At 38.4% G+C, this 18,344-nt stretch overlaps 1 protein-coding gene across 1 annotated transcript in view; it reads right to left on the reverse strand.

Annotated features, from left to right (window-relative positions):
- Window positions 1-13,766, reverse strand: part of PTPRZ1 (protein tyrosine phosphatase receptor type Z1) — a 102,726-nt gene extending 88,960 nt beyond the window's left edge. Inside the window, exons 1-2 of the mRNA XM_062592002.1 lie at window positions 13,706-13,766; window positions 12,289-12,354 (exon numbers count right to left, since the gene is read on the reverse strand). Coding sequence (XP_062447986.1) covers window positions 12,289-12,354; window positions 13,706-13,766 — 127 coding nt within the window. The remainder of the gene's footprint in view (window positions 1-12,288; window positions 12,355-13,705) is intronic.
- Window positions 13,767-18,344: the final 4,578 nt, after the last annotated feature.

Raw genomic sequence — 18,344 nt, forward strand, 5'->3', positions numbered from 1 at the left:
ATACAGATGGAAAAAAAAAGATCATCTTGTGTATACACAAAGTGATCAAAACATGTAAAAACAGACAGAAAATCTACTATATTCTGAAATATAGTAGCAAAGAATGTATGAACTATTGACCCATATGTTCCAAAACACTCCAGCAATAGCATTTTCTTTTTTTAATCTTTCCTTTTCAGGTAACCAAGCAGGGTAATTCAAGGTGGGCTTTCCATTGTCTGCTTGGTCTTTATCACTTACAAAAAAATTGTTTTCAGTCTATGAACATCTGCCTATGCCCTGAATTGACTCTGGCACAGCTAGGAAAGATCTGAAGTTTGAAAAAATCTAAGTCCTTACATGTCAATAATTCTTCTTTCCCTTTTCCAGCATTTAATACACTATGTCTCTTTGTTTTTCCATTTTTAATATCTTCATTTTCTTAACTGCCTTTTAAAAATGTCTCTGGTTAACACAGTTTTCATCAGATAAAGATCACTGACAGAGAAACACCACATTCAAAGTGAAACCAGCTTAGCTCTGACATGCAGAATCTGTAATAAAGGATGGAAGAAGACAGTCAATTGTTTCTGTGGCTCCTAAAATAGGATTAGTACCAAGCAATATCAGATCAAGCCATAGTTTAATTTCTCATACAGAAAGCTCCTGCAAGAGAGCAGAAAGGCCCCCAAAGGAAGGATGTGGAGTTTGTTGCAAACACAACTGTTAAAGCCTAGCAGGGATCAGCTAAACAGCCCTGCAGCTCGATGCCCTGATCTGGCTTGTTAGCAAAAAGGACTTCATGCACCTTTTACAGATAGACAAGGTTATTGGCCGAGACCTGAACTTCTGCAGTCCTGGCAACCAGATGATAGAGGGAACGGTTTGGCTAATAAATCCACACTGTGCTTATGGCCACGGCCAGTGCCCAGCAGATTTTGCAGCAGAAAAACAGTTTCAGACTTCGATATCTTTCAGCTTGACTCTATAAGAAAGGATCACTTTGAATAGGGAAGACTGGTCTCATACAAACCAAAATGGTAAAGCAGGGCAAAGGGAAGTGAAACTGTGAAGTTCAAGTACCAATGTAAGGGTACAGAGCTTTCACTTGTAATCACACACTTCCTTTGGGATATACAATTTTTAGTCATGCCCCATTATTTCTTCAGGGTGGAATGGAAAGCTTGTCATCCTGGTAGAGAAACAGGACACAGCCTTCTTCAGAAAAACTTCTTAGAATGGATCTTCCCATTGTAAATAACCTGTATAATTCTCCTGAATAATTTAGTTTTCTTATAAATTTGCTAATGTCATTCTATAAGTCATGATACATGACTGCACATAGACTGATTGTATATAAATAAACAGCCCACATCATCCCTCAGAGACTCTTGATAGAAAGTATTCTCTACACAAATAAAAATTATTTATGGCCTTTGCTAATTTATCCTGTTTTGTTGTGAATTAGTACCTCTTCCCAGAAGCCTGCAGATCAAACAAGCTATTGCTGATAACCTCACATAACAGTGAACAGGTGGAAAGAAATGAAGCAGTTGTGCTAATGCCTCACAAAGGAGAACAGAGTCCTGTCACCTAGCTACCAGTTGTGCTTGTCCTGAATGTACAGTTGAAGAGAAATAGTAGCTTATTTTTGCCTCTGAAAGTAGAATGATACTCTTCATACACAACAGGGCAAGCAGGTGGAAATGATAGTGCCATTTCTACAGATTAACTTTAGAAAGGTCAGGGTTTTTCAGTGATTTAATTTTTTCAGTAAATACTGATTCATCCAAAACAAAACTGCTGATTGGTCTCTCTCATGGAAAAAAAAAATCACATCATAACATTGGAAAATTAAATTCCAGAATGGAAATGCATTTTTTAAGTTCATTTACAAAAATTTGCAGAAATTTGGCATTCAAAATTTAGAAATTGAACCATTATGTCTCAGAGTGAAATGTTGCAAATGTATTACCTTTGGAAAACAATCTATGTTCCTTCCAAGTTCATAACATTTGGAAGTGTCTGTTTTCTTGTTCAGTGTCTGTTATCAAAACTCACTCTGTCCCACTCAGCTGCTGTTTTCCCCACTCTCTGCTTAACTCTTAAGTCCAGCAAACATGATAGATACCAGCCACACACTCTTCACTCAGCTTGCAGTAGTTGTGATTTTTATGGACACCTAAGCCTACCTGGGAACTTTCTGCTGCCAAAATAGGAGACCACACTCCTCCAGCCTCCTTCTCCTCAGGATCCTTTCTCTTATGTTCCATGTTTCTTTTCTCATGGTCCTAGCCAAGCACAGTTGCGTCTCTCTTGAGTTGGCCCTGCATTTGGTAGAGCTGCTTTAACCCTTATTGAGTCATGGAAAAATGATCCAGAAGGGTTTTCTATTGAATTACTGTGTTGCAGCAAGTCATGAATGGCTTCGGTGAGTGCTAGTTCAAGGTAACCAGTGGAAAGGCATGGTCTGAGAAAATGATCAGTGTCAGTGAACTGCTAGAAGAGTTTCCTACGTCTTATGGGAATACATGAGTTGACGATTTTCTTAAGAGAATTTTCTAGGCTTGGATACCAGTCTGTATCATTGGATGTTGAATTTGAAAGTAAATTACAAAAACTTATTGCCTTTACTTCAGTTGGTCTGTATACCTGCAAACTGGGCATGATGAAATGAACAGTATTTGAGTACAGTAGAAAAAAACTCAAAAGACTATTATAAATACAGTAGAAGAGTAGTATAAATAGAATAGAATACTCATTTGAGTAAAAATGTTCACAACCAGGTCCTAAATAAACAGGCTGTAGCAAGTGAGTAAAACAAGGCCTTCTTTGAACATGAGCAGGGACAGACCTTATTTTCTGGGCTTTAAATTTCACAGATCCATAAATCAACTTGTTGTGGTGTTGATGATTATCTCAAAGTAATCATCTGTGAATTCCTCAAGTACATATCCTTCCCACTGTAGCACAGACTGAATGTACTCATAAATGAGAAATCATTCAGTGATATATATATGAGGATAGTTTTATGATCCTTTTGAAGGGCAAAGATGCTTAAATAGAGGCTGCAATCTACTGTGAGGTATCCTCAATCTGTTTTTTGCCTTTTATTTTGGTATATTCCCAAAGACAGTAGTCGTAGAACAGCTTTTAATTTCAAATTTCATTTACTTAATGGGTAGGCTTACATCTTTCTGACCCTTGGATCAGACCTTCTCCTATCAAACAGAAATTCCGCACTTTATACAAAAAGTCATGCTTTGACTCTCTACATCTCATAAACAGACCCTCCCACATCTGAATAATCTAATTAATGTTTGGAATGAGATGGGGTACTGTTTCTGAACATAACTTAACAAGTTCCCTTTTTATGAAAGGGAAAAATGTGACAAGGAATAGACCTTATCAGTGCTGGAAACTCTGGTAAACAGATCACTGACATCTTTATTGTGAATTGTAAAATGCTGAAAAAGGGATATGATTTTATTTCTGTTTATCTGTTAGGAACCCAACAACATGCCATTCTTCATAACTGTGTACAGGCATCCAACTCTGAAAGGTCCATGAATATGAGGTCCAACTGACAGTCTATTCAATGCATCCGTTTCACATCTATTTCATATATTCAGTTTTCCACATATCTTACCCTAAAAATGTTGATTGATTCAAAACTAAATAAATTGCACTTTGCTGACATCAGCCTACTAATGTTCAAAGATCAACTCTCCTGTGATTCAAAAGAAGGGAGGCAGCCGATGTTTAAAATAGACTCTTCTGAACCACAGGATTTCACAGGAATTCAGAGGCTTGAACATAAATATACTAAATATCTTTCTGATTTTTTTTAGAACAACATACTTTGTATTGTTGATTCAGTACACTGAGATACCTTAAAATGGGGATTTCTCCATGTTCAGCAATGCCAGCATGTAGCTCCCTGCTTGAGGACACCTTGTCTCTTTGGTGTGGGCAGATGCATAACACTGTAATTTCTGTTGCTGAATCATCAGCCTTCCCAAACCATAATAATTTAATCAGCTTTTTAATTAATGAGTCTGTAAATTTAGTGACAAAAGACTGGAACCATTAGTGACTGTGTGATCTGGGGTATGTAAACACATATAATGAGCTATCATGCAAGAAATGGTATGACAGCCTCTGAAGCATAAGATCTACTGAAAATGAAGACACTCTCTGCAGAGTTACTTTTATATGAGTTAATAAAAGAATGCATGTTATTTTGACTTCTTAAACTGTCTTTTATAGAAGGAACCCATAGAGTTCCAAGAGCGTAGGCTTTTCTTTACTGTTCACAATTTATTATTCACTTATTATTCACAACTGATGCAGACATCACTTATGATTATATTTTCAGACTATAAATCACAAAGTGATTTATTTCATATTAGGTGATAAAATCAGATCTCACATAGTTATGCTGATACTGCCAAGATGGTCAGCTAGTAAGAGAAAATATGAACTTAATTTGATATGCATCATCTCCCCAGAGCACATTTTTATCTGGCCAATGATGCTAAGAGGTTTCATCAGCTTTTGGCCAGTGCTGTCTTGGAGACATTTCAGTTTGATCTGGTAGAACAGTTTATTAAATCACAGTCAATTCAACCAGCAGCTGCTGGCTTCCACCTCTAGCAAACTCCTGCAGGTGCTGCCCACTCTCCCACACAGCTGGTCTGTTGGGATTTGGGTCATTAAATGGCTCCTCTATCATACTCCACCCTGCCCTGTAAAGGATAGGATCCAGACCATGTGACTCTACCCTCTAACTCCCTTTGGAGTTAAATTCCCTCCTGTAATTCTTTCATATGCTTTTGGAAACAATCCCTTGCCACTGGCTGTGCTAAACCAGCACTCCAGCATCTAGCTCTTTTCCAGGGTCCTTTTGACGCAGCTACTCAGTTCTGAAGCATTCATATTTAGGGTTAAAAGCTTCTCTGCACAGAAGGGAAAACAAGATCAAAGAGATAGCAGCATGTGTGTGTGTCCACGCTCACGCAGACGCTGCAACACAGCTTCTTCTCCACTGCAGTTGAAGGGTAGAAAGCAGCACTTGGATGCCTACTGTTGTGCATCCTCCCAACAAATGGCTACTGAAGAGGCAGACAGGGTGAGGATGAGGGCAGAGCCTGAAATTTTCCTGTTTACTTGGATCAGATGGTGGGGTAATAGAAAGGAGACACCTCTTGTGGGATAAACAGAATCAGCTGCCAGCATCAGAGTTGTTTTCTTGAGACATAGTTGAATTAATTCAGATCCTTACTGACTCTTTAGACTGAGCAAAAAGCAAAATACACCTGTAAATGATTATGGATACAAACAACAACTTACTTTCCCGTTAACTTTATGAACAGTGAATTTGCAGAGGAATCATCTCGGTAATGGAGAATGATAGAACAAAATTTGAAATTAAAACACTAAATCTTATTTGTGCAAGAAAGAGAATTGTTTCTTTTTAAAAAAATAGCACAGAAAATGTGGCCATTTTCATTTCAGAGTCAGACTATCTGCTAATAGTTTACATTTGAAACCATCAGCCCAAATTTCCTGGACTTGTGGTGGTAAAAGCAATCTTTCAACTGACAGCGAAGGTTTTATCAGTGAAGTGATGCTAACAGGGTCAATAAACTAGGTGGACTGTGCCATTCAGCTCCAAGGTGTGTTGAAGAAAATATGGAACAACAACAATTTTAACCTTAAGATTGGTTCAATGCTCAATACTGAAGCAAAAAACCCGCAAGCCATTATGTCTAGCCATTGTTATTGTGAGAAGTATTGGTCTAAAGTCTGGGAGAGCATCTGCCTACTGCCAGGTTTTACCACTGAGATGATAACACTAGTTATTCCAGATTATCTGAAGAGATCATAACTAATTATCCTGATGGACAACAAGTTGTATGTGTGGCAGCAGCCCCCCTTGCAGCAAGGAAGGACAATAGCATACTGGGCTGCCTTAGCAAGAGCGCAGCCAGCAGGAAAAGGAAAGTGGCTATTTCCCTCTACTTCACTCTATTAAGACCACATCTGGAATATGGGGCCCAGGTTTGGCCTCCTCCCTGCTCAAGTAGAAGACAGATATTAACAAATCAAGGGCCACTAGAATGGAACATGTGCAATACAAGGAAAGGCAGCTGAGTTTGTTGAGCTTGGAGAAGGAAGTTAATTGAAGTCTACTGCTACATAAAGGAGATTTACAGCGACAGTGAGAGACTCTTCTCAGAAGTACACAGTGAAAGGGCAAGAGGTAATGTCACAGGTTGCATTAAGGAAAATTTCAATCGGGTACAGGGAAAAAAGCCTTCAAAATGGAGGTGGAACACATTGTGCAGACAGCAGAATACCCCTCTTTGGAGATTTTTAAAACTCAACGGTACATGACCTGAACAAACTGCTTCAGCTTTGTAGTTGTGCTTTGAGCAAAAGGTTGAACTAGGTGATCTCCGGTGATCCCTACAAACCTAAGTTATTCTCTTTCTGTGATTCATGATCCCACTCAGAGAAAAGTAAATATGAGGTACTTTTCCAAGAAAGCATCAAAATTGTCCTTTGAATACCCTGAGACTCAATGGTTTACACTAAAATCACCGTTTGACCAGGATCAGTTTCCAGTATCTGTGAGGCAATTATGTCATCCTCAATCATCCTATTGCATTATATCATCATACTGTAGCATTACGTTTCACATAAGAAGTGGCAGCAGAAGCTGAAGTTAATACCATTGAATGATGAGACAAAGAACACTGAACTGGCTATGCCATGCATTTACACAGTAAATTCAATTTTAGAAAGTATTCAGCTTTTGTAATTCCTGGAAGGCTGTGTTGAATTTCTTGCTTTTAATGGAATCTAGATCTGTTTTCCTCCTAAACCAAGTATCTTTTTTGCTGAAGTATGACAAGATAACCCAAATTCCAAGAGTAATTGCAATCCCTGATAGAAAGAAACTTTACCAAGAAAAAAAATCTACTTTGTGATAGCATTTGATATTTTATATGTGATCATGCAGACATGGAGCTCCATGAATAAATGCCAATTAGCCATGTTAAAAAAAAAGAAAAAGAGCATTACATCATTCATTTAGGCAAAAAAACTACATAGATAAACAGAGCATCAATAAAAAGTAATCTTTCATCTATATGACAGAGACAAATAATTGAAGCTCATATTGCTTGTTTTATAGTTTGAAATACCATGTGATTGCCCAGCCTTGGTAGTATAGTTAAATAATGCCTAAACAATTTCTGCTCATCAGTTAATTATGTAGCCAATTTTCTCAGTACACTTATTTTTTCCACAACAAAAAGTGTTGGATTTGTTTTTACAATTTGACTTCATTTAAAAAATATTCACTCTGTCATCAAAAATCATTTTAATCACTGTTTAATACAAAAATACATTGAAAGACAGTTTGGCTAAAGTCATTTTACTAATAGACTAGCTTTAGGAACCATTTACTCCTGAAAGAATTAGATGCACCTGTAACATGCACTTGTGCTTTCCACATCTGAAACTCTGTATTTGTTTATGCAAATCAGTCAGGGAATCAAATCCCTAAATTTACGCTTGAAAATACAAAGTTCATCTATGGCTGAAAGTTGAGCACTTAGAAGTACTACGGAATGTTTCTGGTAATATTTACATCTTCATTAATTGCATTTTTACCTAAGAATAGAATCTGATGAGAGTCACATAAATAATAGCATGTGAAATTGCTTTATTATGAAATGTTACCTTCAAAAATTACATGATTCAAGTTATTTCTCTAGTTATATTTTACTTCAGTCTCATAGCACCATCCTAGAAGAGAAATGTATTGATCCACTCTGGCTAATGTATTTGAAGTTTCTTATTTGATACAGAGAATGAAACCTGCTCAAATTCAGACAAAGTTAGATTTTTCTAACTCATGGTTGATCAAACTCTGTGGTTGCAGGGCCCCAAGGCCCACTTATAAAAATTCATTGGCACACAGAGGATAATATTTCAGGTCTTTTGGGCAACAGTATGCAGGACAGAAGAATATAATTGTCTGAGGAAACAATGAACTGAGAAAGTATAAGCCATCTACTCAAAAAATGTACATGTTGATTTATTTCTCAAAACCATAACTCCCAGATAGGTATAGTAGTTACACATAGTAGTACCTGGCATTGCCAATAATTGTATTCTAAATGCTCTGAGCAGAGCCCCAGGAATAAAATAATGAGATTAAAATATATAAAATAAATAAATTAACATAAATGACTGACACCAGAATAAATATGTCTAAGCCTCTGGACTTTTGTGCCTCTAATATACACCCAAGTTAAAACTGCAACTTCACGTTTATGAAGACTGTATATTTTTAAAATGCAAGTTGAAACACCAAATATAAGGTATTTAAGAAAAATACTACATATCATATGGCCCGTAATATAGGTGCCAGAGCCAGAAACAGAGTATCTGATTTATATGCAGCCCCTGAAAAAGCTTCGGAAAATCTTTGTCTTTCTAAGGTTAGAGCCAACTGTGGTATGAGTCCTCAGGGCACTCAGCTTCTACTGATGCAGCCAGGACACTCCTGGTGCAGGACCAGGTGGTGAAGGCCGACCAGTGGCAGGGGCTGCAGTGGTGAGGAGTAAGCTGTCTAACAAGGCACATTTGGAGACCCCATGCCCCAGCTGCAATTGAGTATCTAGGTTTGGATGGGGAGAAAGGCTTGGCCAACATCAGTAGAGGGCAAGCAAAATGAAGTGAGATAACCAAATGAAGGTATTTCACACTTTAGGGGAGAGAAGCAACAGATCTGGATCCTCTGTCTTGCAGAACCGGTGCAGTTGTGCTGTGCTTGATGGCTCCAGCACATTGGGGTGTAACGTTCTCCACCCAAGTGGTACAACTCCAGCAACAAGAAATACCTAGCAGGCTGTTGTAGCACCTGCACTGGCGGTGCTTGTTCTCCATGGGCTAGGGAAGAACTCGATCCCTCTGTGATACCCTTTGCAAAACTCATTTACTGATTCTTTAAAGAAAACTCATAAATAGCTCTCTGGTCACCACTGTAATCCTAGAGGCTTACACCTGCATTTCTCTAACTGTAATATTAAAAATCTGATAGATTTTGAAAAGGAAATATTTTATTGACTGATCCTATGCTTGGATTTTGCAGTGCAATGTGTGTAAGTAGGAGATTTCATTATAAATCTCATTTTGAAGGGTTTATGACTTGCCTGTTTCAATTCTCTCTAGGATTAAAACTTGTTATACATTTTACCTTGAAGAAATAGAAGTATCTCAAAAATGAGAAATAGAGTGAGAGAAAGAAAAAGAATGGTGTAGCTTGCTTTAACTTCAGGAACATATTTCGAATGAAATACATGAAATGTTGAAATTTGACAGTCCTTATTTCTACCTATAAATTGGTCCCCTTTGAAACAGAATAACTTCAATTATTAAAAATGTCAGTACCTATGCACAACCACAGAAGGTCACTTTCTATATTTATAATACACTCTGGGTGAAATATACATCTCATTTAAAGATAAAACTACTTTAGAACTGAAACTGGTTTCTCTTTTACAGAAGAATCTAGAAGTCAAATTGTGATTTTCCCATAGCAATTCTGTAATTACTCTTAAATTCATGCAGAATTTAAGGGTATATCTTTTTTACTGATGCAAATGACTCACTGCCAAAATGTCGATATTTTACAATAATCAAGATGGGACCTGGTGTGAAAAGGATGCTGAGCTGTTCAAAAACAAAGTGCAGAGGTTCATATGCAGCATATGGATATGTCTTATCCTCATACTGCGCTATGCCTTGTTTCAGCATTTCTGTCCAGTCTTCAAACTTGCCAGAACAGTAATCTTCAAATGAGTGCCTAACAATATATTGGCTCAGCCTTCCTCAAGTAAATCATGTCTCAGGATTAAGACCATACGGATGAGGACTTGCTCTTTCCAAAAAGGCTCTTCAGAGACCTAATTGGAGGAATCTCATGGGTTAAGGCCCTAGAAGGAAGGGGGGTCCAGGAGAGCCGGCTAGTATTCAAACATCACTTCTTCCAAGCTCTAGAGCGATACATCCGTATGAGTAAGAAGTGCAGCAAGAGGGGCAGGAGACCTGCATGGGTGAGCAAGGAGCTCTTGGCCAAATTCAGACAGAAGAAGAAAATGCATAGAAGGTAGAAGAGGGGACAGGCTACTTGGGAGAATTATAGGAATGCAGTCAGGGTATGCAGAGATGTGGCAAGGAAGGCTAAAGCCCAGTTGGAATTGAGTCTGGCAAGGGATGTTAAGGACAAGAGGAAGGACTTCTTCAAATACATCAGCAGCAAGAAGAGGACTAGGGAAAATGTGGGCCCGCTACTGAATGGGGAGGGGGCCCTGGTGACAAAGGATACAGAGAAGGCAGAATTACTGAATGCCTCCTTTGCTTCAGTCTTCACTGCTAAGGGCAGCCCCCAGGAATCCTGCAGCCTGGACGTGAGGGAGAAAGTCTGGAGAAGGGGAGACTTTCCTTTGGTTGAGGAGGATAGGATTAGAGACCTTCTGGGCAGGCTAGACATCCACAAATCCATGGGCCTGGATGGGATGCACCCACAGGTGCTGAGGGAGCTGGTGGATGTTGTTGCCAGGCTCTGAAAAGTCATGGAGAACAGGAGAGGTGCCTGAGGACTGGAATAAAGCCAATGTCACTCCAGTCTTCAGGAAGGGCAAGAAAGGGGACCCAGGGAACTATAGGCCCGTCAGCCTCACCTCCATCCCTGGAAAGGTGATGGATCAGCTCATTCTGGATGTCATCTCCAGACATACGGAGGAGAAGAAGGTGATCAGGAGTAGCCAGCATGGATTCACCAAGGGGAAATCCTGCTTAACCAATCTGATAGCCTTCTGTGATGGAATGACTGGCTGGGCAGATGAGGGCAGAGCAGTGGATGTTGTGTACCTTGACTTCAGCAAGGCTTTTGACAGTGTCTCCCACAACATCCTCCTAGAGAAGCTCAGGAAGTGTGGATTAGACGAGTGGACAGTGATGTGAATTGAGAACTGGCTGAAAGGCAGAACTCAGAGGGTCATCATCAGTGGCATGGAGTCTAGTTGGAGGCCAGTGGCTAGTGGTGTCCCCCAAGGCTCAGTACTGGGTCCCATCCTGTTCAATTTTTTCATCAATGACCTGGATGAGGGGGCAGAGTGTATCCCCAGCAAGTTTGTGGATGACACCAAGCTGGGAGGAGTGGCTGATACACCAGAGGGCTGTGCTGCCATTCAGAGAGACCTGGACAGGCTGGAGAGTTGGGCGGAGAGGAACTTCATGAGGTTCAACAAGGGCAAGTGCAGAGTCCTGCACCTAGGGAAGAATAACCCTAGGCAACAGGACCAGCTGGGGGCTGACCTTCTGGAGAGCACCTCTGCAGAGAAGGACCAGGGAGTGCTGGTGGATGACAAGCTGTCCATGAGCCAGCAATGTGCCCTTGTGGCCAAGAAGGCCAACCGTCTCCTGGGGTGCATTGGGAAGAGCGTTGCCAGCAGGTCAAGGGAGGTGATCCTGCCCCCTATACTCAGCCCTGGGGAGGCCTCATCTCGAATACTGTGTCCAGTTCTGGGCTCCCCAGGACAAGAGAGACCTGGAGCTACTGGAGAGAGTCCAGCGTAGGGCTACAAAGATGGTCAGAGGGCTGGAGCATCTGCCCTATGAGGAACGGCTGCGAGAGCTGGGCCTCTTCAGCCTGGGGAAGAGAAGATTGAGGGGGGATCTTATCAATGTGTATAAGTACCTGAAGGAAGGGTGTCAAGGGGACAGGGACAAATTCTTTTCAGCTGTCACATATGACAGGACAAGAGGCAATGGGCAGAAATTGAAGCACAGGAAGTTCTGCCTGACCGTGAGGGGGAATTTCTTCACTGTGAGAGTGATGGAGCACTGGAACAGGTTGCCCAGAGAGGTTGTGGAGCCTCCTTCTCTGGAGATCTTCAAGGCCCGCCTGGATTCAACCCTGTCTAATATGCTGTAGGTGACCCTGCTGAGCAGGGAGGTTGGACTAGATGATCTCCAGAGGTCCCTTCCAACCTTACGGATTCTATGATTCTATAAGAAACAAAAGTAATCAGTCTTGTTGTACACTATGCAGAGGAACACTTGTTCCTGCAATTTTTCAGAATCTATTTCCTACTTTAGATTTCTACTTTAGCAATTGTTTAGGTATATGAAAAGTGTTATATATACACAACAGACTCTTGAAGTTCTAACAGTGAACATGAAAATATCAAAACAGAATAAGTTCTTCAATAAGACAGTGTTGCTTACCTGTATATGACCAATCAATCTCTTCAACCAATTTCCGTTGTTGTCTATAGTATCCGTACACCAAATCTGCAAAATATTAATGAATTTACAATATCAAAACTGGAAGACTTACTGGAATAAGAAGTGTAGATGATAGTCTCCCCTCCCCCTAAAATAACTATTTTGACTACCAATAAATTACTTATGTCATCCTTGTCTTGGGCTTTGAATGATAAGCATACATTAAATAGAATGTGATTACCGTCATCATTCAGGTCACAAATAAAGCAAATGGAAGAACATAAAATGTGGGAAATTTTGTTCTGTTTTTGTAATTTGTTATTTAGTTTTTAATTTTTATTTTAAAACTTGACATACATATGCTAGAAGGATAAATTTTCTTTCTGAGCTTCATTCCATCCAGGTTTCTTCCTTTATGTTCACATCATGTCTGTTTTCTTTCCTTCTTTCCATAGAACCAGGCATCCCACTTGAAGAAGACTATACTATCCTCTGTATAGTCCTCCAGAAAGAACCAGTTGGGGCTATTTGGAATTCAGTGAAAGCTAAACTTTGACTTCAGTGTGATCAAGACATTTTTTAATATATGTAAATTGAGGATAAAGATTTTGTGAGACAGCCATATCTAGGGTCGTAATCTTAAGAAGCACTAAGAAGTTCTAAGGAAGACAGTATAACCTGTTTTGGAAATAATTGCATATGAGCATATTTAGCACACATACGGATCGTCTCCTTGAGGAAATGCCACAGAATTCTTTTCATATTCTGCAATAAATATGATTTCATGAAACAGTGTCCATAGCATCCATTTCCTTTTTCCTTTAAATGTTTTTCTCTTCCCTTCCCACTCCTTGCCAAAAAGCCCCTTGCAACACCTACACAACATTCATTCATAACTAAGATTTTTGCAGTAAGATCAAACCTTTTATGCAAGGAGTGTAACTGAAAGCAGTGGAAAAGGGATTTACATGTACTAGCATTGTCTTTGGACTATATTTTCAGACAATGTGCGTTGTTCCTGGTTCTTTAATTAATTATGTAAAAGCAAGTTGTTTTAAGTTCTGATTCACAGGTGTTAGCTGCTGTCTCCAGTTTCCTCCTTTATCCATTGTCCTCCTAATTGTTACTTCAAACAATCAGCTGAGCATTCATATGCTAACTAAGCATGGTCTGGGCGTGAGAGCGTCCCACCACTTCTTAAATTCCACATGGAGGTCTGATAGACAAGGAGTGATAGCTTCAATGAACAAGAAAAAAAGGGGCAAGGTTCACTTTTTTTGGTGCATTACACACATATAGACCCAGTAAATCTTACAGAAAGCCTGTATAAATGCGAGCAGACTTTAGGAGTTTATACACCTTCTTTCCTCCGCTCTTCACCTATTGTGTCCACACAGTCTGTTCACAGCACACTCACCGACTTGTGCATTCTCACATTCGCAGTGATTGCTGGTGGTTTTGGTATTGTCTCTTTCCATTAAAAATATGTGGCAAAAGGGAGGAGAAAAAGAAAGGAAACCTCATTTGGGGAAGGGAAGCGATTAAAGAATCACAGCTAGCAAGGGAAAGTTGCGCATTTGCGTGTCAGTGTATGGGCACAAGCCAATGCAGCAATTTTTCCCCTGAACTGTCAGTGTAATATTGCAGCCATGCATTGTATAGTGTTGTCGTGTAAATGCTCAGTGTTGACCAAATGATAATACAGACACAATATGGAAGGAAATTATTTTATTTTGAAGTTGACAAAATGGCGTCCATTTTTCTCTTAGTATTTTACAGTAAATACTTGTTTAAATAGTGTAATTACATGCCTTACATTTAATTTAAATGATAATAGTAATAATACGAAAGTCTTCACAAAAAAGGAAGAAAAACTGCAAATTTGCATTTTAGCAGATAGATCTACGATACAGATACTCGGGCTTTCAAAACTATCAGCCTGAGAACAAGCATGACCCTTGTGACACTGACTGTCTTCAGCTAGTGCCTAAAATAGTTTTTATTCTACTGGTTGTGGATTGAGGAGCTGCTTTATGAAGGAAAAAAAAAACAAAAAACAAAGAAACAAAAAAAAAACCTTCATGTTCTCTTGTGCTTTCAGGATGCTGGTGAACATGTTTCCATGGACTGTTGATTTATTCATAGAACAAGGCAGTTCAGCTGCAGGATCATTTGTTAACTGATTGTATGGTTATATTTCTATGCAAGTCAAGGAGATGTGCAAGATATCATTAACTGTTTTTTGTCCCCTTTTCCTATCCTCCTTCAAAGCCAGAGTTTTCTGTATGAAGCTGAGATCTGTTTCCTTTTACATTCTGCCCAACTACTACACACTCCAGTCCCAGAGGCCCATAAGGTTATGAAAAATGGCAACAAAAACTCCGCTGTTCATAAGGGGTAGCTGGCCTGACTTATTTATTGCTGACCTTCTCTCTTGTTCCATTCTACAGTCATGGGAAGAAAATGGAGAAGAGGGGTTTCCGCTTAAAGCATAGTACTGGGAGTAATCAGATCTTGTAGGTATTTTTCCCCATTAAAAATATATAAACAATCAGATTCTCTTCCTCCTGACATGATATTGCTTTTGCAAATGAAAGAAACATCCAGGTCCTCAATGTGTATTTATTTACATGCAAAAGTAAAAACATGAATACTTCTAAAGATCAAAATAAAGAAATGTCTGTGAGTGACAGCCTCTTATTTGGCACTCTGGGCTAGGGTAAACTACTCAAAGAAGTGGAAATGGGATCCTAAGTCTCTGAATTTTTTCAGGGAAAATCCTCTGACAGATGCTAAGGCAACAAGCCTCAAGTATCCACCGGAGACCCCTCTCTAATAAAAAAGGGTATTCTGAGGACAGTCACAAAGCGTGTTTTGGGAATGATACACTCAATATGCTCCGTTGCTAGGCAGGATTATAGCTCAGGTGTAATCTGGGAATGCAATGTATACCAGGCTGTTGTAATTTTACCAGGCCTTTATGCCTGTCTGCTTTGCCACTGCGGTGTCAGGGATATCAGTTGCTGGAACCAGGAGGCCGAAAGGACACTGAAAACTAGTTTAGCCTCCTCTCAGCTTAAACTGCAGTCTGATGTTAGGTACAATGCTTTCTCCATAATCATTGTGCCTTTATTTAGCTCTTTCCATTCACAGGAAGATCACAGGATCCATCTCCCTATCTTTCATCCATATTATGATATAACTTTATTTCCTTAACAGAAATAATTATTGATTTATACTGATGGAGGAACAAGAAAATTCAGACCACAACCTGCTAACAGTTTAGAAATTCTTACTGACAAGAAGTATCTCTAAATCCTTTTGAGACAATGAGCTACTTGGGTGTGAACAGGATCTCTTTTCTACAGATTTATTTATTTCGGTAATATTATCTGTAAAATCTTTAAGAATACCAAAATGATTTAATAGCCCATCTTTCATATATTCTTTTCTCCAAAAGTCAATGTGTCTCTAAGTCTTTTGTCAAGATGGGTCCGAGCATTCTAACAGCCGTAAAGAAATTTAAAAGTGTTTTTATTTATTTATTTTTTAATCCACAGTTCCTTCTATGTAGGTTTATTTTAGGCATCAATACATGTCAGGATATCTATAGAGGCAGTTCTATTTATTCTGCTAGAGTGTAGGTTGCCGATTTTGATGGAGACTGAGAAAATAGGGTGAGACTTTCACTTAACTATATAATGCTAAAGCAAAACTCTTCTTACAGTTTGACAGTTGTCATGTTTATTTACTAATAGTGTGTATTTACTAATTTAAAAAGTGTTTGTATCTTAAAAAAAAACACATTGATTGGGTTTATTTAAAAGCACATATCACTGAGCACCAAAGAGCATTCTGGTTGCTTAATCTGTCACAATTTTACAGTAAACACCAGGAATTAAAAGAATAAACCCTACAGTGTCAACTAATGTTTATAAATCATATTCAAACGTAATTTTCTAGTGCATTTGTATGTGAAAATAAGCAACCGGGATTTTATTTCCCTAATAGACATTCCATTCTTTTTGGCATTTTACATGCCCAGGGCTTACAGAGCCCCCTAAATCCCTAAGCAGTAAGTGGAAAGAGGGAAGGATCTCAGGATTCTGCAGAGTATGATGTAATTTGCTTCAATTGACTGCTGCCATATTCACTGTGACTACAGGGAAAGTAGTAAGAAATGTTTGCTGTCTCCTTCCACATGTGATCCATACCCCTAGCCATCATCTGAAGACGGAGCTCAACAGTTTGATAGATGTCCACTTCTCGGGCAACCATCAGAGGCTAGCTGTAGCGATGACTATGTTAAGTTTTAGGGTGGGGATTTATGTAGCATTCAGGTGCCTGCTCACTGAAACCTAGATGGCACAGAGCTTTTAGGTAGGAGACTGCTGCTTGATTTTTCAGAATAGATATTTCTCAATAAGCACAGGTGAGAGAAATTAAATGCCTGTGAAGCTTTGGGGCTAAATACAAAGATATCTCAATAATTTAGGTATCTACAGAAATAGGTAATCCAAGATAAACACAGGATGACTGGTTTGCTGTTAAAAACAATAATGGGATTTTACGTATCTAAAGCCAAAAACAGAAGTGATTTAGGAAGACCATCATCTTCCCAAAGATGCTATATTATTCTTCCATGTATGTATTGAGATTTTATTAGTATATATTGAGTTTTATTAGAAGAAACAACTATTTTAGCAAGACAGAAAGAACAGAACTTCTTTTTTAAAAAGAATTTGTCAAGTAGTGATTCCCAGGATATACTTTCATATAAGATATAATGCTCTGCCTATGCCCACATACAGGCTACACATGTGAATTAATGGAATGGAATAAATCAGAAGTTAGGAATATATCCAGACTAGGTATAAACAAATATTAATTTAATCAAGTCAGCAAACTGTATGCATTTTGTTCAAAATGAATTTACTTCTCTGATATCACCACCAGAGAGGGAGAAATGAGATAGAACTGAACAGAAATGGACTTTGATTAAACATAAAGGGCCAATAGTAAGTTAACTTTATTTTCATGATCCTCTTCAACCTTCTGGATATTCCACAGATAAACTGAGGAAAACTTTTATGATTTTGATTTCTGGAAAACTGTATGTCAACAAATATAATACATATAATTAGGAATGAAATATACGTGTTTTACCTCTTATAATTAACAACGAGATATAAAAATATTTACAACCTCCTTTCCAACAAAATTGAAAACTGGGTAAAACAGACACCTCATAATTGCAACATTATCCCTCTGTACGCAAGGTCTCAGAAATGAAGCTCTTTAGATGTTTGTTTCTTTGTTTGTTTGATGCTTCAGGGATATATTTATGTGAAACTTCTTAGTGGAATTCTTTTTTAGTGAAAAAAGGAGGAGAGTGGAGGGGATAGATTGCCCAGGATGATTATGGTATAAGCGTTCATACAAGTCTAGCGATTTTATCATCTATCTTAAAAATAAATAAATAAATAAACAATAAAATGAAATAAAACTTTGAACCTCCCATACGAAAGCTTGTACTTATAATATTAAGACTGAAAAATAAAGCACTTGACTGTTAAGGTGTTCCAAAGCTAATCACAGACAGTCAGTATTAACTGTACATCTATATAGATACATGGCTCATTATTTGACAAATAACATATAAACATAATGCAAACAATACAATGGAAATCTTGTAAAAGACATGTATACAAACATGTATGGATTTGTCAGAAAGCATAGGATGATATATATATATATCTATATATATATATAAATAGAGTGTAAATATAGGCACAATTTCTATATATACAGATATTTCAATTTCTTGCAATTATATCAGGTTATGAAGCTCATGCTTACCATTTCCCTTCTACTCATTGTAACTGATTAAACACAAACCTCTTTTGAAAAATAAAAGAATATGTCTCATGGCTGCTAAAAACTACAAGAAAAGTGTACAAACCACTGACACACTAAAAGCACACAAGCAAAGGCAAAACAAAGGAACCTAACGTGTTTATTTGCTTTAAAAATTTTTAAATTTCATTTAATTAAGT

This window comes from Rhea pennata, chromosome 1, assembly GCF_028389875.1.
Source record: "Rhea pennata isolate bPtePen1 chromosome 1, bPtePen1.pri, whole genome shotgun sequence".
Lineage (NCBI taxonomy): Eukaryota > Metazoa > Chordata > Aves > Rheiformes > Rheidae > Rhea > Rhea pennata.